The sequence below is a fragment of the Oncorhynchus tshawytscha genome, linkage group LG33, assembly GCF_018296145.1.
Source record: "Oncorhynchus tshawytscha isolate Ot180627B linkage group LG33, Otsh_v2.0, whole genome shotgun sequence".
NCBI classification, from domain to species: Eukaryota; Metazoa; Chordata; class Actinopteri; order Salmoniformes; family Salmonidae; genus Oncorhynchus; species Oncorhynchus tshawytscha.
In genome coordinates this window covers 19,394,005-19,421,214 of record NC_056461.1, presented here as the reverse complement: position 1 = coordinate 19,421,214, position 27,210 = coordinate 19,394,005, and the positions used below count along the sequence as shown (strand labels likewise).

Below are 27,210 nucleotides of genomic sequence, written 5' to 3'. Positions count from 1 at the left end.
AAAAACTCCCTAGAAAGGCCAAAACCTAGGAAGAAACCTAGAGAGGAACCAGGCTATGTGGGGTGGCCAGTCCTCTTCTGGCTGTGCTGGGTGGAGATTATAACAGAACATGGCCAAGATGTTCAAATGTTCATAAATGACCAGCATGGTTGTATAATAATAAGGCAGAACAGTTGAAACTGGAGCAGCAGCACGGTCAGGTGGACTGGGGACAGCAAGGAGTCATCATGTCAGGTAGTCCTGGGGCATGGTCCTAGGGCTCAGGTCAGTTGAAACTGGAGCAGCAGCACGGCCAGGTGGACTGGGGACAGCAAGGAGTCGTCTTGTCAGGTAGTCCTGTGGCATGGTCCTAGGGCTCAGGTCCTCCGAGAGAGAGAGAGAGAGAGAGAGAGAATTAGAGAACGCACACTTAGATTCACACAGGACACCGAATAGGACAGAAGAGGTACTCCAGATATAACAAACTGACCCCAGCCCCCCGACACATTAACTACTACAGCATAAATACTGGAGGCTGAGACAGGAGGGGTCAGGAGACACTGTGGCCCCATCCGAGGACACCCCCAGACAGGGCCAAACAGGAAGGATATAACCCCACCCACTTTGCCAAAGCACAGCCCCCACACCACTAGAGGGATATCTTCAACCACCAACTTACCATCCTGAGACAAGGCTGAGTATAGCCCACAAAGATCTCCGCCATGGCACAACCCAAGGGGGGGCGCCAACCCAGACAGGATGACCACATCAGTGAATCAACCCACTCAAGTCCATATCTTTTCTCGCCTACAAACCATCCACCCAGTGCAGTACACACACACACACACACACACACACACACACACAAATCCTCATCAATTTGCAGAGAAGAATGGGAGGAACTCCCCAAATACAGGTGTGCTATTCTTGTAGCGTCATACCCAAGAAGACTTGAGGCTGTAATCGCTGCCAAAGGTGTTTCAACAATGTACTAAGTAAAGGGTCTAAATACTGAATATTTAAATTTGAGATATCCTTTTTCCCCCTTTTATTTTTATACATTTGCAAAAATTCTGAACCTGTTTTTGCTTTGTCATTATGGGTGTTGTGTAGATTGATGGAAAAAAATATATATATATTTTAGAATAATTCTGTAACATAACAAAATGTGGAAGTGTCAAGGGGTCTGAATACGTTACGAATGCTCTGTATTTGAGAGACGGAGAAGACTGTTTAAAGAGGAAACCGATGATGCCAGGGCAGTATCATGAACAGGATGCTACAGACAGAGAGAATATATAGCGTATGAAATCATACCCCAGAGGAACATATAGCAGAAGGCTTATTCGAAATGACTGCATCCATGCATGTAGAGATGATGGTCATATCTGTACCAACAGTCGGATGAGATATGAAACTTATTGATGCTTGAAACTGAATTGTACTGTATTAAATACATTTGAAGTCGGAAGTTTACATACACTTAGGTTGGAGTCATTAAAACTCGTTTTTCAACCACTCCACAACTTTCTTGTTAACAAACTATAGTTTTGGCAAGTCAGTTAGGACATCTACTTCGTGCAAGACACAAGTAATTTTTCCAACAATTGTTTACAGACAGTGAATTTTAAGTTAAATAACCAATCACAATTCCAGTGGGTCAGAAGTTTACATACACTAAGTTGACTGTGCCTTTAAACAGCTTGGAAAATTACAGAAAATTATGTCATGGCTTTAGAAGCTTCTGATAGGCTAATTGACAATTTGAGTCAATTGGAGGTGTATGTGTGGATGTATTTCAAGGCCTACCTTCAAAGTCAGTGCCTCAAAGTCAGTGCAATTTCCAAACACCTGAAGGTAACACGTTCATCTGTACAAGCAACAGTATGCAAGTATAAACACCATGGGACCACGCAGCCGAAATACTGCTCAGGATGGAGACGCGTTCTGTCTCCTGGAGATGAACATACTTTGGTGCGAAAAGTGCAAATCAATACCAGAATAACAGCAAAGGACCCTGTGAAGATGCTGGAGGAAACGGGTACAAAAGTATCTATATCCACAGTAAAACGAGTCCTATATCGACGTAACCTGAAAGGCCGCTCAGCAAGGAAGAAGCCACTGCTCCAAAACCGCCAAAAAAAGCCAGACTACGGTTTGCAACTGTACATGGACAAAGATGTCCTCTGGTCTGATGAAACAAAAATAGAACTGTTTGGCCATAATGACCATCGTTATGTTTGGAGGAAAAAGGGGGAGGCTTGCAAGCCGAAAAACACCATCCCAACCGTGAAGCACGGGGGTGGCAGCATCATGTTGTGGCGGTGCTTTGCTGCAGGAGGGACTGGGGCACTTCACAAAATAGATGGCATCATGAGGCAGGAAAATGATGTGGATATATTGAAGCAACATCTCAAGACATTAGTCAGGAAGTTAAAGCTTGGTCGCAAATGGGTCTTCCAAAGGGACAATGACCCCAAGCATACTTCCAAAGTTGTGTCAAAATGGCTTAAGGACAACAAAGTCTAGGTATTGGAGTGGCCATCACAAAGCCCTGTCCTCAATCCTGTAGAAAACTTGTGGGCAGAACTGAAAAAGTGTGTGCGAGTAAGGTGGCCTACAAACCTGACTCTGTTACACCAGCTCTGTCAGGAGGAATGGGCCAACATTCACCCAATTTATTGTGGGAAGCTTGTGGAAGGCTACCTGAAATGTTTGACCCAAGTAAAATTGTTTAAAAGGCAGTGCTACCAAATACTAATTGAGTGTATGTAAACTTTGGACCCACTGGGAATGTGATGAAAGAAATAAAAGCTGAATTAAATCACTCTACTATTATTCCGACATTTCACATTCTTAAAATAGTGGTGATCCTAACTGATATAAAACTGTATTTTTACTAGGATTAAATGTAAGGAATTGTGAAAAACTGAATTTAAATGTGTTTGGCTAAGGTGTATGTAAACATCCGACTTCAACTGTAGCTAGGTGGGACAACCAACTCTATAAACATCTCAGTTTCAGTTCATACGCAGAATGGAAAATATTGATTGAAAGTGGGGCATACTTTCTTTCAATCCACACACACTGTTGGTGAAAGTTATAGCATAGATTTAAACATCCCTATTGTAAGAAATAAGGATATGTTATTTCAAATTTTATATATGTGTGTATATATACACTGCTCAAAAAAATAAAGGGAGCACTTAAACAACACAATGTAACTCCAAGTCAATCACACTTCTGTGAAATCAAACTGTCCACTTAGGAAGCAACACTGATTGACAATAAATTTCACATGCTGTTGTGCAAATGGAATAGACAACAGGTGGAAATTATAGGCAATTAGCAAGGCACCCCCAATAAAGGAGTGATTCTGCACGTGGTGACCACAGACCACTTCTCATTTCCTATGCTTCCTGGCTGATATTTTGGACACTTTTGAATGCTGGTGGTGCTTTCACTCTAGTGGTAGCATGAGACGGAGTCTACAACCCACACAAGTGGCTCAGGTAGTGCAGCTCATCCAGGATGGCACATCAATGCGAGCTGTGGCAAGAAGGTTTGCTGTGTCTGTCAGCGTAGTGTCCAAAGCATGGAGGCGCTACCAGGAGACAGGCCAGTACATCAGGAGACGTGGAGGAGGCCGTAGAAGGGCAACAACCCAGCAGCAGGACCGCTACCTCCGCCTTTGTGCAAGGAGGAGCAGGAGGAGCACTGCCGGAGCCCTGCAAAATGACCTCCATCAGGCCACAAATGTGCATGTGTCTGCTCAAACGGTCAGAAACAGACTCCATGAGGGTGGTATGAGGGCCCGACGTCCACAGGTGGGGGTTGTGCTTACAGCCCAACACTGTGCAGGATGTTTGGCATTTGCCAGAGAACACCAAGATTGGCAAATTCGCCACTGGCGGCCTGTGCTCTTCACAGATGAAAGCAGGATCACACTGAGCACGTGACAGACGTGACAGTCTGGAGACGCCGTGGAGAACGTTCTGCTGCCTGCAACATCCTCCAGCATGACCGGTTTGGCAGTGGGTCAGTCATGGTGTGGGGTGGCATTTATTTTACCTCTACCTCGCCTGAGGTAGCCTGACTGCCATTAGGTACCGAGATGAAATCCTCAGACCCCTTGTGAGACCATATGCTGGTGCGGTTGGCCCTGGATTCCTAATGCAAGACTATGCCAGACCTTATGTGGCTGGAGTGTGTCAGCAGTTCCTGCAAGAGGAAGGCATTGATGCTATGGACTGGCCCGACCGTTCCCCAGACCTGAATCCAATTGAGCACATCTGGGACATCATGTCTCGCTCCATCCACCAACGCCATGTTGCACCACAGACTGTCCAGGGGTTGGCGGATGTTTAGTCCAGGTCTGGGAGGAGATCCCTCAGGAGACCATCCGCCACCTCATCAGGAGCATGCCCAGGCGTTGTAGGGAGGTCATACAGGCATGTGGACGACATTACATCAAAGTTGGATCAGCCTGTAGTGTGGTTTTCCACTTTAAATTTGAATGTGACTCCAAATCCAGACCTCCATGGGTTGATACATTTGATTTCCATTGGTAATTTTTGTGTGAGTTGAATGTGCTGACAACAAAATATGTAAAGAATTAAGTATTTAATAAGAATATTTCATTCATTCAGATCTAGGATGTTATTTTAGTGTTCCCTTTATTTTTTTGAGTAGTGTATATTTACACAATTTTTTGTTGTTGTACTTTTTTCTCCCAAATTTAGTGATATCCAATTGGTAGTTGCAGTCTTGTCTGATCGCTGCAACTCTCGTATGAGAGAGAGAGGCGAATGTCGATACCCATGCGTCCTCCAAAACACGACCCTGCCAAGCCTCACTGCTTTCTCAACCCAGCTGCACCAATGTGTCGGAGGAAACACTTTACAACTTGTGACCGACGTCAGCGTGCATGCGCCCGGCCCGCCACAAGGAGTCACTGGAGCGCGGTGGGACAAGGACATCCCGGCCGGCCAAACCTTCCCCTAACCCGGACGTCTCTGGGCCAATTGTGCCACTGCCTCATGGGTCTCCTGGGCACAGCCGGCTGCAACACATCCTGGGATCGAACCTAGGCCTGTAGTGACGCCGCTGCGCCACTCAGGAGCTTATATTTCTATTTCTGCCCAGGACCCACGTTTCATCCTCTTTCTCCCCCATCAAAGATGCTCATCTTCATGGAGGCAGATTCCTTAGCCAGACTAACGGTCCCCTGATCTCTCATTCCAGAGGGCCACGGCTGAAGAGCTCGCTGCCACACTTCCTTAATAGAACTGTAAAATATTGAAAAACTTCCATTAGCGACACAGAACTACCTATCTGCCTTATTTCTCGCTCTCCCTCTTTCTCTCTCTCTCCCTTCACCCCACATTCACTCACACACACTTCTATCACTCTCTTCCCTTATTGTCTCCTCAGTCTGCCTTTCTCTCTCTCCCTGAGAAACCCAGGTAATTGAGGCCTAAACAGTCAGCTGCAAGGCAGCTTTGTCAGACATGTTGCCCACCAATCATGGCATCATGCATACATACAGTGGGGGAAAAAAGTATTTAGTCAGCCACCAATTGTGCATGTTCTCCCACTTAAAAAGATAGAGAGCCCTGTAATTTTCATCATAGGTACACTTCAACTATGGCAGACAAAATTAGAAAAAATATCCAGAAAATAACATTGTAGGATTTTTAATGAATTTATTTGCAAATTATGGTGGAAAATAAGTATTTGGTCAATAACAAAAGTTTATATTAATACTTTGTTATATACCCTTTGTTGGCAATGACAGAGGTCAAACGTTTTCTGTAAGTCTTCACAAGGTTTTCACACACTGTTGCTGGTATTTTGTCCCATTCCTCCATTCAGATCTCCTCTAGAGCAGGGATGTTTTGGGGCTGTTGCTGGGCAACACAGACTTTCAACTCCCTCCAAAGATTTTCTATGGGGTTGAGATCTGGAGACTGGCAAGGCCACTCCAGGACCTTGAAATGTCCACAACCTCAACTTGCACAATTGGTGGCTGACTAAATACTTTTTTGCCCCACTGTATGAAGTGGGATTATGAGTCCATCCTCATGTAGGGAGAAACGAGAGGAAACAGCCCACGTGTTGTTTTCTTGTTTGTCTCTAACGGCGATCCTGGTGTCCAGACTCTTTCTATCGTGTACCTACTAGCAAGCTAGTGATGACTATTTGTTAACATACAACATGGTCTCTGATCTGGTGCTCAGGCTAGTCCCTTTCCTCCTATGTCCCTACTGAGCTGGTATAGTCCATGTTCAGAGACTGCACTCAGAAAAGGAGACCTGAGGCATATGTTCTCCCACACGGAATTGGCCTTGTGGAAGTGGCTGTCCCCTGGTCCCTCCACCACTGCATGTTGCAATGATTAAACCTCTCTGTCAGTGTCTTATGGTGAACGGTGCACAGAGCGGACAGAGCATTCCAATGAGGACCATGACGACAGAGGGAGAGCGGCAGAGGAGTGGTCGGCCCTCTGTACTGTGAAATGGGCTTTCCGTTACCGTTCAGCCAGCAACCAACCCTCACTGTGCCTCACTCACATCTATTTTTGACTGCTAACTTTTAAACCCAATCCCAAACAAAGCTTTGCAAATAATAGCATGCTGACATCACTTAGTCTAAGCACACAATACTTTCCTATGAAATAAAATAAAAAGCACTGCCCTTGTAAGTTCTAAATCATTTTCACTTCACTAATTGATGAGCTTTAAATAGCCTAGTTATTGTCTGGTATGTTCTTATTTCTCGTTCTCAGAACAACCCCACACGCTTTGTTCTTAAAATAACTGTATTCTCTGTCCTCTCTGTAGCGTGGCTCTTCAGACGGCCTGGGCCCAGCGGAGGGGGAGGCAGACAGTGGCGGCGTTGGTAACTGTCCCTCTGACAAACAGCTGAATGAAGGCAAGCCAATTAAAGGTAAGACTTGTACACACACCACAGCATTTAGAGGCTGACCTTGACACAGTCCCAGTCGTCACAGCCCGGCCTGCCCGCTCTGATAATTAAACTGTCTGAGGATGCTTGTTTTTTTTTTCTTCCTGCTTAATTGTTTGTTTGGTGAGTGGGAATGCTGAGGCCTTTGTTGATGAGTAGACAGTGGAGGTGATTGGGGTGGTACGCTTGTGTTTTGCGGAGTGCGTGTGTGTGTGTGTATGTGTATGTGTGGTTTCCTTTAGAACAGTCAGCTAGAAAATGGACTAAATGATTAGGTGGCTGCAGGCTGCTCAAAAAGCGGGGTGGCTGAGGTTCATGTCTTTGGCCCATGGTAATGACGGTTAACCCCCAGCTCAATGATTCTCTCTCCCTGTCTCTCTCTCTGTCTGCCTGCCTGCGGAAGATTAATGGTTTATGGTAAAATGAGTGACTCTGGCACATTTTTTCGTCTTAAACGACCTCCAGCTTTAACCAAACACCCCCACCCTCTCTCCCACCTCCGCCTTTCTTCCCAGTGCCCTTTGCGCCGATCTGCTTCGCCATCAAAGCCAAAGAGAATGACATGCTCCCGCTGGAGAAAAACCGTGTACGGCTGGACGACGACTCAGATGATGACCCGGACAAGTTGCTGGGCGAAGAGGGTCTGGAGGCCCTGCTGGAGGGGGCGGAGATGGTGGTCAGAGCGGTCACTGCGACCCCCGAGGAGAAGAGACCCACTCTCACCCTGGAGGAGCTGGAGGCTAAACAAGGTAGCTAGCTACTGCTGCTCTCACTGGCTGCACTTCATATATTAACCTCTTGGTGTTAGGGGGCAGTATTTTCATTTTTGGAAAGAAAACGTTCCCGTTTTAAACAGGATATTTTGTCAGGAAAAGATGCTGGAATATGCATATAATTGACAGCTTTGGATAGAAAACACTAATGTTTCCAAAACTGTAAAGATATTTTCTGTGAGTATAACAGAACTGATGTTGAAAGCCTGAGAGAAATCCAATCTGGAAGTGCCCCAGGTTTTGAAAGTCCTGCGTTCCAATGACTCCCTATTCAGCTGTGAATGTACCATCAACGAGCTTACGCTTTCTACGTATTCCCCAAGGTGTCTACAGCATTGTGACATAGTTTTACGCATTTCTGTTGAAGAATAGCCGTAGGCGGCCACATTGTGTAAGTGGTCACATGGTGTCTCCGAGAGAGATTCTCGCGTAAAATACAGAGGTAGCCATTACTCCAATCGATATTATGGAGCTAATTTGGAATATTTTTGGTGTTGTGGTGACCGCAATTTCCGGGCGATTTCTCAGCCAAATGTGAAGAACAAACGGAGCTATTTCGCCTACAAAAATAATATTTTGGGAAAAAATGAACTTTGGCTGTCTACCTGGGAGTCTCGTGAGTGAAAACATCCGAAGTTCATCAAAGGTAAATGATTGAATTTGATTGCTTTTCTGATTTCCGTGACAAGGTTGCCTGCTGCTAGCAAGGCAAATGCTATGCTAGGCTATGATAAACGTACACAAATGCTTGTCTAGCGTTGGCTGTAAAGCATATTTTGAAAATCTGAGATGACAGGGTGATTAACAGAAGGCTAAGCTGTGTTGCAATATATTTCACTTGTGATTTTCATGAATAGGAATATTTTCTAGGAAGATTTATGTCCGTTGCGTTATGCTAATTAGTGTCAGATGATGACAACGGTCCCGTTCACGGGATGGGGTGTCACTACATGTTAAAGAACATCTTATTTTACTTGATCTAATTCCTTTTTAGTAATGCCCCTAAATGGCCATGTGGCCCAGTTGGAATGCCCCTAAATAGCCATGTGGCTCAATTGGAATGGCCATGTGACTCAGTTGGAATGCCCCTATATGGCGCAGTTGGAATGCCCCTATATGGCCATGTGGCTCAATTGGAATGCCCCTATATGGCCATGTGGCTCAATTGGAATGCCCCTAAATGGCCATGTGGCTCACAATTGGAATGTCCCTAAATGGTCATGTGGCTCACAATTGGAATGCCCCTAAATGGCCATGTGGCTCACAATTGGAATGCCCCTAAATGGCCATGTGGCTCAATTGGAATGCTCCTAAATCAAATGTATTTATATAGCCCTTCTTAAATCAGCTGATATCTCAAAGTGCTGTACAGAAACCCAGCCTAAAACCCCAAACAGCAAGCAATGCAGGTGTAGAAACACTGTGGCTAGGAAAAACTCCCTAAAAAGGCCAAAACTTAGCCTGGTTCATCTCTAGATTTCTTCCTATGAGGGGTGGCCAGTCCTCTTCTGGCTGTGCCAGGTGGAGATTATAACAGAACATGGCCAAGATGTTCAAATGTTCATAAAGTAGTTGTCGGGGGTGCAACAAGTCAGCACCTTAGGCGTAAATGTCAGGTGTCTTTTCATAGCCGATCATTAAGAGTATCTGCTGTCTCTAGAGAGTTGAAAACAGCAGGTCTGGGACAGGTAGCACGTCCGGTGAACAGGTCAGGGTTCCATAGCCGCAGGCAGAACAGTTGAAACTGGAGCAGCAGCATGGCCAGGTGGACAGTGGACAGCAAGGAGTCATCATGCCAGGTAGTCCTGAGGCATGGTCCTAGTGCTCAGGTCCTCCGAGAGAGAGATCGAAAGAGAGAATTAGAGAGAGCATACTTAAATTCACACAGTACACCGGATAAGACAGGAGGAATATTCCAGGTATAAGACTGACCCTAGCCCCCCCGACACATAAACTACTGCAGCATAAATACTGGAGGCTGAGACAGGAGGGGTCAGGAGACACTGTGGCCCCATCCGATGATACCCCCGGACAGGGCCAAACAGGCAGGATATAACCCCAGCCACTTTGCCAAAGCACAGCCCCCACACCATTAGAGGGATATCTTCAACCACCAACTTACCATCCTGAGGCAAGGCCGAGCAGAGCCCACAAAGATCTCCGCCATGGCACAACCCAAGGGGGGGTGCCAACCCCAAATGGCCATGTAGCTCAGTTGGAATGCCCCTAAATGGCCATGTGGCTCAGTTGGAATGCCCCTAAATGGCCATGTGACTCAGTTGGAATGCCACTTGCAACGTCAGGGTCTTGGTTTCAATTCCCGCTGGGGCCACCATACCAGAAAATGATGTATAAAACCACTACTGGAAATCACTTTGGATACAAATATCTGTAAAATGGCATATATTATTATATAATTGAAGTGAATTGATCCACCAAAGATATAAACTCAGCAAAAAAAGAAATGTCCTCTCACTGTCAACTGCGTTTATTTTCAGCAAACTTAACATGTGTAAATATTTGTATGAACATAACAAGATTCAACAACTGAGACATAAACTGAACAAGTTCCACAGACATTTGACTAACAGAAATTTTATAATGTGTCCCTGAACAAAGGGGGGGTCAAAATCAAAAGTAGCAGTCAGTATCTGGTGTGGCTACCAGCTGCATTAAGTACTGCAGTGCATCTCCAGTTCTTGCTGTGAGATGTTACCCCACTCTTCCACCAAGGCATCTGCAAGTTCCTGGATATTTCTGGGTGGAATGGCCCTAGCTCTCACCCTCCGATCCAACAGGTTCCAGACGTGCTCAATGGGATTGGGATCTGGGCTCTTCGCTGGCCATGGCAAAACACTGACATTCCTGTCTTGCAGGAATCATGCACAGAACGAGCATTATGGCTGGTGGCATTGTCATGCTGGAGGGTCATGTCCGGATGAGCCTGCAGGAAGGGTACCACATGAGGGAGGAGGATGTCTTCCCTGTAATGCACAGTGTTGAGATTGCCTGCAATGACAACAAGCTCAGTCCGATGATGCTGTGACACACCGCCCCACACCATGATGGACCCTCCATCTCCAAATCGGTCCCGCTCCAGAGTACAGGGCTCGGTGTAACGCTCATTCCTTCGACGATAAACGCGAATCCGACCATCACCCCTGGTGAGACAAAACCGCAACTCGTCAGTGAAGAGCACTTTTTGCCAGTCCTGTCTGGTCCAGCGACGGTGGGTTTGTGCCCATAGGTGACTTTTTTGCCGGTGATGTCTGGTGAGGACCTGCCTTACAACAGGCCTACAAGCCCTCAGTCCAGCCTCTCTCAACCTATTGCGGACAGTCTGAGCACTGATGGAGGTATTGTGTGTTCCTGGTGTAACTCGGGCAGTTGTTGTTGCCATCCTGTACCTGTCCCGCAGATGTGATGTTCGGATGTACCGATCCTGTGCAGGTGTGGTCACACGTGGTCTGCCACTGTGAGGACGATCAGCTGTCTGTCCTGTCTCCCTGTAGCGCTGTCTTAGACGTCTCACAGTATGGACATTGTAATTTCTTGCCCTGACCTCATCTGCAGTCCTCATGCCTCCTTGCAGCATGCCTAAGGCACGTTCACGCGGATGAGCAGGGACGCTGGGCACCTTTCTTTTGGTGTTTTTCAGAGTCCTTAGAAAGGCCTCTTTAGTGTCCTAAGTTTTCATAAATGTGAACTTAATTGCCTACTGTCTGTAAGCTGTTAGTGTCTTAACGACCGTTCCACAGGTACATGTTCATTAATTGTTTATGGTTCATTGAACAAGCATGGGAAACGGTGTTTAAACCCTTTACAATGAAGATCTGTGAAGTTATTTGGATTTTTACGATTTTTATGTTTGAAATTCAGGGTCCTGAAAAAGGGCAGTTTCATTTTTTGCTGAGTTTATATAGGCCCTTTTCAATTCTTGGTAAATATTTCCTTAGTCAGTGTGAAGGACCTGTACTAGACTGTCTGCTGTATTGCCATCTCTCAGTAGGAAAGAAATCCAGTAAAAAAAAATTAAGGACAGTGGAAGTTACTAAAAATAATTATTTTTTTGTTAAACCAACACTTTTCCGCCCCAAGGCTACAGCATTTCCTATCTTCTCTCACTGTCCTCCGAGAGTTGCAGAATTTCCTCTTCACTTAAGCTTGCTCCTCTATTCATGCATCTGACAGACAGCATCTTACATGGCATAGAGATGGCCCTGTTCAGGTCAGACTGGAGGCTTGGCTAGTTCACCACCCTCAACCACCTCCGGCTCTAAGTGTCTTCTGTCGTTGCCGGTCTCTTTCTCTTTCACTCTCGCTTAAGTTATATTAGCTGTCTGTTAATACAGCCGTCACTCGCTGGGAGAGCTGCGGGCGGACTAGGAACGACATCGCTCAATCAAATACACACGCATGCTCCGCCTTTGCGGGATGTTAGACTAGCCGGAATGGAGGGAAAATGGAATGGGGAAGACGAGGCACAGCAGTAAATATGTTGAACAAAACTGGTAGAGAGGGAGAGGAAAGGATGGCTTTTTAAAGGCGTGCTTCCAGAAAGGAAGTCAGGAGAGACTGGATGCAGTAAACCACAGTTGTATTTCTCTCTTAGCTCCCCCATAATGGAGATATACAGTACCAGTCAAAAGTTTCGACACACCTACTCATTCAAGGGTTTTTCTTTATTTGTACTATTTTCTACATTGTAGAATAATAGTGAAGATGGAATCATGTAGTAAAGTAGCCACCCTTTGCATTGATGACAGCTTTGCACACTCTTGACATTTCTCTCAACCAGCTTCATGAGTTAGTCACCTTGAATGTATTTCAAAACCTCTTAGAACTACCCCCCTACTTTGTGCAATTTCCGCCTGAAGACATACCCAAATCTAACAGCCTGTAGCTCAGGCACAGAACCAAGGATATGCATATTCTTGGTACCATTTGAAAGAAAACACTCTGAAGGTTGTGTAAATGTGAATTGAATGTAGGAGAATATAACACAATAGATCTGGTTTAGATAATGCAATGAAATAAACCATACGTTGTATTTTTGTATCATCTTTAAAATGAACAAGATAAAACAAACATTCAGATAGGAAGATGGGGACAATTTCAGTGAAAAATATAAGAGGGCACCAGTACTTGTGCACAGTTTCAGAATGATAACTTCCAAAATGAGTGTGCTATACATGACATTTATCATGAAGTCACCCAGGTGTCCCACACAAGTAGCCCAAATGTACCCAAGTGGCCAAATTGGTGAAGGTATACATTTTGAAATAAATAACTATATACAAAATAGCAAAATGGTATTCTAACACACCCCCCAAAAAAAAAAATGTGAAAAAAAAATGGGGGAAAAAAAATCATTATTGACTTAAAAAATATATGAAAAAAAATATACACATACATTTACAAAATAACATTGGTAACTATTTACACACTTTCAATATTTGGAAGACCCTCAGTCCTCTATCAAATCAAATCAATTTATATAGCCCCAGCCTAAAACCCCAAACAGCAAGCAATGCAGGTGTAGAAGCACGGTGGCTAGGAAAAACTCCATAGAAAGGAAAAAACCTAGGAAGAAACCTAGAGAGGAACCAGGCTGAGGGGTGGCCAGTCCTCTTCTGGCTGTGCCGGGTAGAGATCACAGTGGTTGTAGAGGGTGCAACAGGACAGCACCTCAAGAGTAAAAATGAACAGTTTAGGGTTCCATAGCCGCAGGCAGAACAGTTGAAACTAGAATAGCAGCAAGGCCGGGTGAACTGGGGACAGCAAGGAGTCATCATGGCAGGTTGTCCTGAAGCATGGTCCAAGGTCCTCCGAGAGAAAGAGAGAGCAGACTTAAATTCACACAAGACACCGGATAAGACAGGAAAAGTACTCCAGATATAACATACTGACCCTATCCCCCACCCACTTTGCCATATAACCCTACCAACTTTGCCAAAACTTTAGACAATATTCTGCTGCTGATGTCAGATGCCATAGCAGTCTCTTTCTGATGTAAAGCAGAGGGTCACTGAGCATGTGGTGCATGTGATGGGAGACTTCATCTTGCAAACAACACAGCAACGCCTCCATGCTGTGCCCTTTTGGCCCTTAGGCACATCCATGCCTGCACAAATATATTTGTGGCAGGAGCAGAAGGGACAGGGCTTGATGCAGTGGTGCTGTAGCCAGCAAGCTCCTTGATGAGCTGCTCTCTGAAGGCTTTCTGTGAGAGGAAGGGCTTTCCACGGCTCTTAGCCATTTCCTTGTGTAGGATGAATGCATTCACCACAGCAATGTCGATTAAATGATCGAAGGTTGTCTTGTACCATTTCATTGTCTTATGTAGAACATTGTAATAGCCTATTAGCGCATCTGACAGGTTCACACCTCCCATGCTCTTGTTGTAGTCCTTTACTGCAGTTGGAATGGGGGCATTTTTGGTGGTCCATGCCCCGGCACCGTCCTTCACACGCCTGACAACATGATCCCCATTGAAGGACTTGTGGATTGTTGTGCACACCACCACCTCTCTGGTATCCATCCACTTTACAAAAAGCAGGCCATCTTCACGGATCCCCCGCTCAGCCCGCTTAGGCATGTCGTTCACCTTTGTCTTCAGAAAGCCCACCCTGTTGGTACGAATGGTGCCACAAGCCCACACATCCAGCTTCCTTAGGTCTGCAAACAGAGTAGGGCTTGTGTAGAAGTTATCCACAAACAGTTTGTAGCCCTTCCCTAGCAATTCAAAATCCAATAACTCCATTACAGAGTCATAGCTAAATCCCTTACCGGTAGCAAAACTGTTCTTCCCCTCATAGACAAAGAAATTGCATGTGTAGGCACACACAGAATCAGCCAACACAAACAGCTTGTAACCCCACTTGGTTGGTTTGTTTCTCATGTATTGTTTGAGGCCAATTCTGGCCTTTGAGGCTACCATCCTCTCATCGATTGACACGTTCTGGGCTGGCTGAAAGTACGTCTTGCAGGCCTCAACAATGCTGTGGTAGAGAGGTTTGATTTTGCACAGTCTATCAAACGTTGCTGTGCCTCTTCTTCTCATTCTTTTCATCAACCTTTGGGTCACTGATATGAAGCGCCTGTGAGAGAACCAGAAACCTTTTGCAAGACATAACAGTCATGGGGAAAGACAGTTGGTAGAGAGATGACATTTCCAGTAGTCCTTCAGGCTTTTCAGCCTCACCAGCCCCATGTAGATGACCAGTGAAAGGTAGCAGAAAAGGTCTGACATGGATATGGGCTTCCATGCTACCTTTTTGCCTGCTTGCTTCTTCTCCCCATTCTTATTTGTGCTACAAACGAGCGAATCTACAACAGATTGTGTGAAAAACAGCTGAAAAAGCTGAAGGGGGGTGTAAGTTGCGGTCGGGTTCACCTGAGGTCCTGGCTTCCTTTTCGGCCTAAAAGTTGGTTGGGGTAGCTCCACATCATCTTCTAGGACGGTGTGCCAACGCCCTTCTGACCCTCTGTTAGCGGGTGGCACACTTCCCCTCCTCCGCTTCTTTGTCAGTGCCTTCACACCTCTAGATGGCCCGGGAGGTGTGGAGCCAGATGCAGCAGGGGTACAGCTGGATGAACCAGCTTCAGAGGGGGATGGACAAGTTGGCAATGGGGGCTCCCAGTCGGAGTCAGTGCCACTGTGAAAGAAAATGTTCAGTTAGAATAGTTTCACATATGAGCCCTGTATCAACAGGTATAATAAACATACATATAGAGTACAGGGAACATAAAGTGCTGTTCCATTTCACTTTGGCCATTGTTGTGGGCCTGCCTCAAATAGGGCCGTGGGGTGGAGCAGCAGCTGGTAGACCATGCTCCATCTAATGTAGACTGATTGGAGGAAGCATGCTGGCTGTGTTGAGATGTATGGGTTTGCATTCTACACATTCTACACCATACCATTTTTATATATCTATATATACACACACAGACATAGGCCATGGTCGTTCTCATACAAACAAACAGACCCTCACTCACAATGACTAGCTAACGTGTACTTTACCAATTTCATTACATCTTTATATATTGCAAATAAAATGTAAAAACAATCACAAATAATATTTTATATTAATTTCAAACAACGGCATTAGCATGAGAGCAACTTACCAGTCCAAAACAATGTCCTCTCCGTTCAAAAAATATTCCTCATTTTCAGAATCAAAACTATGGGAGCTAATGGAGTCTTCAAAAATCAGATCTGTCTCACTTTCACGATCAATCTCCTCTAAAATGGTTTCTACATTCGTATATCTAGTCTTAGAATTAGCTTTCTTTGACTTATTCACCATGATGTTTGATAAATAAACAGCTGAAGATGCAAGTCACTGAAAAACATCTGTGCGTAATAAGCTTCGCTCCTTCACGGTTCAATTTGCAATGGCGAAAGAATGGTCCTTACGCCAGCATTCAATGTGTTGATTTGTCTTACAACAAAGAACCATGTGGTACTGCCTTTTACCTCTGCTCATTGGCTATCTACCCAGCTAGATTTCAAGAAGATCAGTGGTCATTGGGTTAAAATGGAGTCAATCAACGAGACAGTGGTCATATAATTGGTGCACAATGGGCTCCTCACTTGTTGTCTTCCAATCGGTTTTTCCGGGTCAAATATGTCCTGCAAAATGACCCATCAAGTTTGGTTGTGTTACAAACAAACAGTTGATTGCAAGGAAACCAAACATGACTGGATAAAGTCAGGGAAAGTCTGTCTATTTTACGTTGGATGTTACTTCGAAAATTGAATGACAGGAAATTCAACGAGATAAGCGTTCACAAAATGTTTCGTGTTAGGCTATAAAAAATGGATTTAACCGAACAAAAGAACATTCATTGTGTAACAATGAGCCTTGGGATTGCAACCAGAGCAAGATCTTCAAAGGTAAACGATTTATTTCAATGCAATCTGTGAATTTGTTATGCAAGTGCTGTTTAAATAAGTAGTTTGATATGGGGATCTGTGCTCAGATAATCGCAGCATATTCTTTCGCAATAAATTATTTTTTAAACATGACAACGCAGTTGGATTAGCAAGATTCTAGGCTTTTGAAACATGTGAGACACTTGTATTTTCAGGAATGTTTAATATGACTATTTGTGGCGAACACCGTATGTTGTCGAATTCAAACCCGTATCCGGGATGGGTAGTTCTTAACACGTGTGCCTTCTTAAAAGTTAATTTGTGGAATTTATTTCCTTCTTAATGTGTTTGAGACAATCAGTTGTTTTGTGACGAGGGGTGGTATATAGAATATAGCCCTATTTGGTAAACGACCAAGTCCATATTATGGCAAGAACGGCTCAAATAAGCAGAGAGAAACAACATTCCATCATTGCTTTAGGTCAGTCAATACGGAACATTTCAATAACTTTTAAAGTTTCTTCAAGTGCAGTCACAAAAACAATCTAGTGCTATGATGAAACTGGCTCTCATGAGCACCGCCACAGGAAAGGAAGTCCCAGAGTGACCTCTGCTGCGGAGGATAAATTCATTAGAGTTACCAGCCTCAGAAATTGCAGCCCAAATAACTGCTTCACGGAGTTCAAGTAACAGACACATCTCAACATCAGCTGTTCAGAGGAGACTGTGTGAATCAGACCTTCATGTTCGAATTGCTGCAAAGAAACCACTACTAAAGGACAACAATAATAAGAAGAATTTTTGTTTCCAACCTCCATGTCTTTGTGAGACGCAGAGTAGGTGAACGAATGATCTCTGTATGTGTGGTTCCCACCGTGAAGCATGGAGGAGGAGGTGTGGGGGTGCTTTGCTGGTGACGCTGTCGGTGATTTATTTCGAATTCAAGGCACACTTAACCAGCATGGCTACCACAGCATTCTACAGTGATACGCCATCCCATCTGGTTTGCGCTTAGTGGGACTATCATTTGTTTTTCAACAGGATAAACACACATCCAGGCTGTGTAAGGGCTATTTGGCCAAGAAGGAGAGTAATTGAGTGCTGCATCAGATGACCTGTCCTCCCCAATCACCTGACCTCAACCCAATTGAGATGGTTGGGATGAGTTGGACCGCAAAGTGAAGGAAAAGCAGCCAATAAGTATTCAGCATAGGTGGGAACTCCTTCAAGACTGTTGTAAAAGCATTCCTCATGAAGCTGGTTGAGAGAATGCTGAGTGTGCAAAGCTGTCATCAAGGCAAAGGGTGGCTACTTTGAAGAATCTCAAAAATAAAATACTTTTTTGGTTACTACATGATTCCATATGTGTTATTTCATGGTTTTGATGTCTTCACTATTATCCTACAATATAGAAAAAATAAAGAAAGCCCCTTGAATGAGGTGGTGTCAACTTTTGACTGGTACTGTATGTGCACACAATCTCAGGAGTGTGATGATGCAAATGTAAAGGCAGGTCTGACTAACGGGACCCATTCATAATGTTTATTGTGCATTCAGCCTGGTCTCACTCTCACACACACACTCACTCTCACACACACACACACACACACACACACACACACACACACACACACACACACACACACACACACACACACACACACAGAGCCACCAAATGTTCTGGTATTTAGGCCTAGTTTCAGGGGCTGGTTCAGGCGGACAATGCGCACACACACCTGGCCCCAGCGGAGGGTAAGCGGAACATCTGCGTGATTATCTCAGGGTAAAGAACGGGCCTGGCAAGTGAAATGAATTGCTGTGTGGCCAGGAGGCTGTCACTCAAATGGCCTAATTCCATAGGGGTATTGATTACAGACAGAGAAACCTAATCTGTATTGATGGTCTGTAAAGGATCACACAGGCTGCCTGTGATTACCAGTGCCGGGATTCAGCAGACAACATACCCGTGTGTGCATTCATGTCTTTGTCAGTCTGTTTTTCTATCCAAATGAACCTTAACACTAGAACAGCCCCCCTTCAAGCTAATGAGCAGTCATTCTGACAGCAAAATTAGACCCGTGTAATTAATACATTTCATGTATGCTATCGCGAAAGTAATAATTTGGTTGTGTTTATAAAGGTCTAAGGTAACATTAGAATACTATTTTATTTCATATAACATCAAATTGATCAGAAATACAGTGTAGACATTGTTAATGTTGTAAATGACTATTGTAGCTGGAAACGGCTGATTTCTTTAATGGAATATCTACATAGGTGTCCAGAGGCCCATTATCAGCAACCATCACTCATGTGTTCCCATGGCACATTGTGTTAGCTAATCCAAGTTTAAAATTTTAAAAGGCTAATTGATCATTCGAAAACCCTTTTGCAATTATGCTAGCACAGCTGAAAACTGTTGTTCTGATTAAAGAAGCAATAAAACTGGCCTTCTATAGACTAGTTGAGTATCTGGAGTATCAGCATTTGTGGGTTCGATTACAGGCTCAAAATGGCTAGAAACAAAGAACTTTCTTCTGAAACTTGTCAGTCTATTCTTGTTCTGAGAAATTAAGGCTATTCCATGTGAGAAATTGCCAAGAAACTGTTGGCCTTCTAGGCAGAGTTCCTCTGTCCAGTATCTGTGTTATTTTGCTTTTCTTTTCTTGGCCGGTCTGAGAGATGGCTTTTCTTTGCAACTCTGCCTAGAAGGCCAGCATGCCGGAGTCGCCTCTTCACTTTTGACATTGGGACTGGTGTTTTACGGGTACTATTTAATGAGGCTGCCAATTGAGGACTTGTGAGGCGTCTGTTTCTCAATAGACACTCTAATGTACTTGTCCTCTTGCTCAGTTGTGCACCAGGGCCTCCCACTCGTTCTATTCTGGTTAGAGCCAGTTTGCTCTGTTCTGTGAAGGGAGTAGTACACAGTGTTGTACGAGATCTTCAGTGTCTTGGCAATTTCTCACATGGAATAGCCTTCATTTCTCAGAACAAGAACAGACTGACAAGTTTCAGAAGAAAGTGCTTTGTTTCTGGCCATTTTGAGCCTGTAATCGAACCCACAAATGCTGACGCTCCAGATACTCAACTAGTCTATAGAAGGCCAGTTTTATTGCTTCTTTAATCAGAACAACAGTTTTCAGCTGTGCTAGCATAATTTCAAAAGGGATTTCTAATGATCAATAAGCCTTTTAAAATGATAAACATGGATTAGCTAACACAGCGTGCCATTGGAACACAGGAGTGATGGTTGCTGATAATGGGCCTCTGTTTATGGATTATCTACATAGGCGACAATAGTAATTTACAACATTAACTATGTTTTCTCTATATTTCTGATCAATTTGATGTTATTTTAATGGATTTTGTTTCAATATTGTTTTTTCAAAAACAAGGATATTTCTATGTTACCCCAAACTTTTGAACAGTAGTGTGTGTGTGTGTGTGTATTCACATGTGAATGATATATTATCATGATGCCCAATGTAAGGCAAGAAACTGCCTTTTTTCTCCGACTTTTTCTAATCATAGTCACACCTCATTTAGCCTAGCTTATATGTTTTGATAAGGTTTGTATCACAACTAAAGTGGCCAAATAACTTATTCAAATGAAGCACATTAATCCTCTTTACAAGGGGTGTAGAGTCTAACTGGCATATATAAGCAGCGTGTGAGTTTCAAGTTTGGGGAAGATAATTTTCATCATAAAAACAGCACTTTTATAATAAAATCATTACATGCATAATCTCATTTGTGGTCACTTTTGATAATGGTGTTTTTCCGTTAATGGAACATTTGCGCTTATAGCCTACTGCAGTGTGCACATTGCTGCTCTTATAATGTGAAGGAATATCCTGATAGTTTCTCTACATTTTAAGCTAAATGTTCTGATCTGTTGCTTCAGCCTCATTTTGTCAAAAAGTTATTTTGATGCTAGTAGTGATATTATTTTGGGATCTATCGCATCCCACAACTGTCCCAGACTGTTTGGAAAATGTATTTCTCGCACAGAATAGAATAGGTCAACTTTTGTACTATGGAGGATAGTAGATTGACTAGTGCTTAAGCTGTTCGTTAGACCTACTCCTCTTGTTGGCTGACGAAAAGTAAATGCGGACAGTTCTTCTAATATCTTCAATATACACCTCGGAATTGGATGAGGACGTACGCAGTTGCATCCCCGATGTGTCTGTCTTCACTTGTAGCCTGTGAGTAAGACCCGATCACGTGACTGAGAGCCATGTGAGTGAGAGGTGCTATGGAGCATGCAGCACTCAGGGAAAATTGAATTATAATTATTATATTTTGCCCGAGTGCACAACGTCCAACGCCTTTCATGGAACTTTATTCAAATCATCATTAGTCTCATTATGCAGCCATACAAGGTATTACAAATCTAAATATATGTTTGTATCACAACTAAAGTTACATGAATAACTCTACATTTAGCAATAGGAGTACCTATTTCTTTAACCGCTTAGCACAGTATAGCCACGTGTTCACTCCCTCATCGTTTGGAGAAAATATAATTTCTATATTGTTCAGTTTGTTCAATTGTATTCTTCATACTATAAAATAATGCCACAGAATCCTAAGCAAATCTTGTCTGCTAAATGAACTAGTGTAGCCCACAGCCATTCGGCATAGCCAGATCAGGACCTAATATAAGGACAACTCCGTATTCTATTCTGTTCTTCTGAAATAGACAACATTTTCTTCATATCATGTTTCTTTAGACCTGTCTAAAATAAATAATGGATTTATTGTGAAGGTGTAGGCTATATTACATGGATTTGTTAGACTTTTTCAAATGTCGATGTTTCAAAGGTCTCCATCAGTGGCTTGTGTGGAAGCCAGGAGATGCTAAATGTGTTTATATTAATTGACGGTCAATTACCAGGAGAACAGCAGTTATTTGCTTGACAATCACCGGCTGACAAAATTTCTTGACCGCCACAGCCCTAGGCCAGAGTAGACTGACAAGACTACTTGGATTCGGTGGAATGATATAGGGTACCTACCATTTCGAGATTATAATTAGAATAAAGCAATAGAATGGTTTGCTGTAACTTCTTTGTTGTAGTATCCCAAACGAACGTAGTAGTTTCACCAATGAAGGATTCTATCTTTAATGCTGTTGTGAAAAAATGCTTGTCTGTTGTCTGCCACGCCCTATATTTGAGTGTGTCTGATCTTCCAGACCACTAGGTCCATTTTGTGGAAAGCATAATGTGTGTCCGCACTCTATAATGACCAATGAGGGACCACGTCAATAGTTCTTTACTGCCTTTAAGGCCCACAGCTGTGCTGTTATTGAGTGAGACCAGTGGCAACTCTCATTAGTAAAGTGTGTGTGTGTGTGTGTGTGTGTGTGTGTGTGTGTGCGTGTGTGCGTGCCTGTGCTGTCTTAAGTCCTTTTGTCTCTAAAACATCTTTTGACTTTCAATTGCTGTGGCAATCTGCTTATACATTTACAACAAAAAATAACAATTTGTTCTGTCATCTTCTATCTTCCCCCTCCCTTAGTGCTGTTGTAAAAAAGAACAATAGCAGGATTTGTTTTACTGATGGCTGGCCCAAAATGTCTTAGTTTTGAAGCAGCGCAAATGGTTTGATTGCTAAAGCACTTGAGTGGCCAAGAACCCTACTTATTGGGGGGCCTCTCTCAAACAGTCTGAACAGGCCCAAACAGATCCACAGATGATGCAATCTCTATTGCACTCCACACTGCCCTTTCCCACCTGGACAAAGGGAACACTTATGTGAGAATGCTATTCGTTGATGACAGCTCAGCATTCAACACCATAGTACCTTCAAAGCTCATCACCAAGCTAAGGATCATGGGACAAAACACCTCCCTCTGCAACTGTTTCCTGGACTTCCTGATGGGCCGCCCCCAGGTGGTGAGGGTAGCTAGCAACACTTCTGCCATGCTGATCCTCAACACTGGAGCTCCACAGGGGTGCGTGCTCAGTCCCCTCCTGTACTCCCTGTTCACCCATGACTGCATGGCCAAGCATGACTCCAACACCATCATTAAGTTTGCAGACGACACAACAGTGGTAGGCCTGATCACCGACAACGACGAGACAGACTATAGGGAGGAGGTCAGAAACCTGGCCGGGTGGTGCCAGTATAACAACCTATCCCTCAACGTAACCAAGACCAAGGAGCTGATTGTGGACTACAGGAAAAGGAGGACCGAGCACACCCCCATTCTCATCGACGGGGTTGTAGTGGAGCAGGTTGAGAGCTTCAAGTTCCTTGGTATCCACATCAACAACAAACTAGAATGGTCCAAACACACCAAGACAGTCGTGAATAGGGCACGACAAAGCCTATTCCCCCTCAGGAAACTAAAAAGATTTGGCATGGGTCCTGAGATCAGCAAAAGGTTCTACAGCTGCAACATCGAGAGCACTGGTTGCATCACTGCCTGGTACGGCAATTACTCGGCCTCTGATCGCAAGGCACTACAGATGGTAGTGCGTACGGCCCAGTACATCACTGGGGCTAAGCTGCCTGCCATCCAGGACCTCGACACCAGGCGGTGTCAGAGGAAGGCCCTACAAAGTGTCAAAGACCCCAGCCACCCCAGTCATAGACTGTTCTCTCTACTACCGCATGGCAAGCGGTACCAGAGTGCCAAGTCTAGGACAAAAAGGCTTCTCAACAGTTTTTACCCCCAAGCATAAGACTCCTGAACAGGTAACCAAATGGTTACCCGGACTATTTGCATTGTGTGCCTCCCCCAACAGCTCTTTTTATGCTGCTGCTACTGTCTGTTTATCATACAGTATATGCATAGTCACTTTAACCATACATTAATGTACATACTACCTCAATCAGCCTGACTAACTGGTGTCTGTAAGTAGCCTCGCTACTGTATATAGCCTGTCTTTTTACTGTTGTTTTATTTATTTACGGACCTATTGTTCACCTAAGACCTTCTTTGCACTGTTGGTTAGAGCCTGTAAGTAAGCATTTCACTGTAAGGTCTACACCGCCTATTCGGATCACGTGACAAATAAACGTTGATTTAGGATTTAGGCCTGCCTGCCGGTCTGTCTTTCTCATTTATTTATTTATTTTCTCTCCAAGTCACTGTCCTCCTTCACCTTTCACTCAATCCTTTTCACTTGTTCTTTCTAAGTCACTCTTTCTCCCTCTCTCCCTTTCTCATGCTTACTCTGTCTCTCTATAAAAATAAATCCCTCACTCCATTAAGGAAGTGGGTCTACCTTAAGGTGGTAGTTATGTTCTGTCCCTGGTGTGTTCACACTAAGCCCCATATGATTTGCCTTGGTAGCCAGCCTATTTATAGTATAGAAAGAACTATATTCACCCCCTACGGTTGCGTAATATAAGGACTTGTTTTTGTGCTCTACCTGTGTCCTTCCGATGAACAGACTAGGGAAGATTGCAGATGGTTATCGCTGCCCACACACAGTAAAATGAGCTATTGTATTCGGGGCTGGGCAATTTATCCCCGCACCACGTTCAATGGCCACAGTCCACGTTACATGCCCGGAGTCCACGTTAATATAGGCCTCGTGATCACTGTCTTCCTCTTCTCCCCCATGATTTGTTCCTGTCGCTCATCATCTTTCTCTCCCCATTCTCACATTTTCTCTGACCTCTGTCACATCCTTGTGTTCTCTCTGTCATTAAACAGTTACGTTGGGCTGTGCCTACAGAGAGGAATGTAGGCAGGCATAACGGTAATTGCAGATGATGGCAGGAGACCCAGTTAGCTAATTTCACTGTATAAGTGGAATTCACACTGGAGGCCTTTTGGGACCTGTTCCAAAATGGACCTGGGGCTTTCCCATCCAGACCCAATATGCATAAATACATTTTTAAAATATAGAGACCCGTTCCAAATGGAACCAAGGACATCTAGACCCGTTACGTATAGACCTGGTCGGATCCAGACCAGGTCCGATCTGAGTGAGGGAAGCAGCAGAAAAGGCCATTTTTAAGCTACTTTATTAACCGGAGCTAATAAAGTGCGAGGGAGAGGAGGTAGAGAGAGGTGACGCTCTAGCAGGGGCCGTGCTGTGTGTGTAGGCTCCTGTGAGTGTGAGCGAGTGACACAGGAACGGAGGAGAGAGGGAGAGATGAGAGACTGCAACCAACCAAGCCGACTCACGTTATAGTAGACTAATAGCTGCCATAACTAGGTCATTTATCATCCAATATGATTACGTAGTATCTGTCTTAACTAGGCTAATTGAGGCTGCATGCGCTTTCTCGTCCTAAACTGTTGCAAACAACAACTCCGTTCAGAATGTGAAGTAGCAACTACCTGTTGGTCCTTCTCCTTTAACTTTTAATTCCATCTTCAATTGATGAGATATCTGTTAACTTTTGTCCCACATGGAGGCTCTGACTGTAGCCTATTGCATTATGATTAGTCAACAACAGGGTTGCACATTTTGGGTGGTATTAAGTGGTGGAAACTTTCCATAGGAATTAACTGGAATATATGGGAATTCATGGAAATATATGAAAAAGAATATTAATACCATTTAAATGTAGATGTTTTTTGCATTGCATATATTTACCATATCGTATGGAGACAGAAACATTAACATTTTACCTTATCATCAGTAGACATAATTGCAAATGATTAAATCCTTCCAATACAAAAAAAATGAAAAATGTAGTTACGAATGGAACTTTAATTAAATGTGTTGACTCTTCACATGGGATGATTTCACTGAACAACAAAAGAAAGGGAATATTGAATGATCCCCAATGATCCTTCGAATCTCCCAAAAACAGTTTCAACATGCATCTGTAAACCAAAGCTTCAGGTTCCAGACTGTCTTCCTCTAAGGCTTTCATGTCTTCTCCCTGGACCTCCTCAATGCCCACCTCTTGAACATCAGACTAAGGCCTCATCTTCACTGTCACTTTCCAACCCTGTTGAGGATGGCTCGTTGTCTGGCTCAAAAAGCCTCAAATTTGCCCGGGTGGTCACCAATTTTTCAAACCTTGTATTTGTCAACCTTTATGTGCTTTGGTGTGTGTGTGTGTTCCCAAACAAGGACCAGTTGCACTCTGAGGTGGCTGATGTTGGTGGGATTTGGAGGATGATGGAGGCAACAGGGAAAGAGCCTCAGATCCACAAAGTCCCTTCTACTAGGTGGCTGATGAGATATGTTGGCACGACTGCCATATTGCATCTCCATCCCAAAGCCCTTGATTGGAAGTGTACTTCGCCAGACTGCCAAGAACCTTGCCCTCATCCAGGCCAAGGTGGCGAGACACGGTAGTGATGACATCATAGGCCTTGTTGATCTCTGCACCAGACAGGATGCTCTTGCCAGCGTACTTGGGGTCCATTGTATGCTGTGGCGTGTATGGGCTTCAGGCAGAAGTCTTCTGCTTACCACTCTTTCCCAAAGTACATCATCCAGGAGGATCCTCTTGATGGGGCTGTCCATATCGGAAGACTGTGAGAGACTCCTTCCCCTCCAAGAGACGGTCAAACATGATGACAACACCACCCCAACAGGTGTTGCTGGGCAGCTTCAATGTGGTGCTCTTATTCTTCTCACTTTGCTTGGTGAGGTAGATTGCTGCTATAACTTGATGACACTTCACATACCTAACCATTTACTTGGCTCTCTTGTAGAGTGTATCCATTGTTTTCAGTGCCATGATGTCCTTGAGGAGAATATTTAATGCACAAGCAGCACAGCCAATGGGTGTGATGTGAGGATAAGACTCCTCCACTTTAGACCAAGCAGCCTTCATGTTCGCAGCATTGTCTGTCACCAGTGCAAATACCTTCTGTGGTCCAAGGTCATTGATGACAGCCTTCAGCTCATCTGCAATGTAGAGACTGCAATGTGTGTCTGTTGTCCCTTGTGTCTGTGCTCTTGTAGAATACTGGTTGAGGCGTGGAGATGATGTAATTAATTATTCCTTGCTCACGAACATTCGACCACTCATCAGAGATGATTGCAATAGTCTGCTTTCTCTGATTTGCTTGACCTTCACTTGAACTCTGTTGAACTCTGCATCCAGCAAATGAGTAGATAAATCATGTCTGGTTAGGTGGGGTGGTTGCTGGGCGGAGAACATTCAGAAATCTCTTCCAATACACATTGCCTGTGAGCATCAGAGGTGAACAAGTTGGATACACATCTCGAGCAAGACATTCATCAGCATTTCTCTGACTACGTTCCTCCATTGAGTCAAAAAAATGTCTGATTCCAGGAGGACCATGAGCTGTTGCTATCGACAAGGTGTCTGATTCATCATTTACACCTCGAATAGAAGTAGAGGGACTTGTGTCAGAGGTTGCTTGTTGTGAGCGCTGAGGGAACTTTATGCACTTGGCCAGAGGATTCTGCATCTTTGTTGCATTCTTCACGTATGATTTGGCACAGTATTTGCAAATGTACACAGCTTTTCCTTCTACATTTGCTGCAGTGAAATGTCTCCACACATCAGATAGTGTCTGTGGCATTTTCCTGTAAAGATTAGAAAAAACAAGAAACCAATACAATTCCATATACAGATAAATAGTTAAGCAGTTAGATTAAACAACTCCTTTGTAAGATAAATGTTTTATAATTAAACGTATGTAAACCGGTG

At 44.0% G+C, this 27,210-nt stretch overlaps 1 protein-coding gene across 2 annotated transcripts in view; it reads left to right on the top strand.

The window, feature by feature from the left end:
• LOC112230505 (splicing factor, suppressor of white-apricot homolog) overlaps positions 1-27,210 on the top strand; it is a 162,311-nt gene that overhangs the window by 66,687 nt on the left and 68,414 nt on the right. For both annotated transcript variants that reach the window (XM_042311625.1, XM_042311624.1), the window contains exons 11-12: positions 6,822-6,927; positions 7,461-7,694. In XM_042311625.1, coding sequence (XP_042167559.1) covers positions 6,822-6,927; positions 7,461-7,694 — 340 coding nt within the window. The remainder of the gene's footprint in view (positions 1-6,821; positions 6,928-7,460; positions 7,695-27,210) is intronic.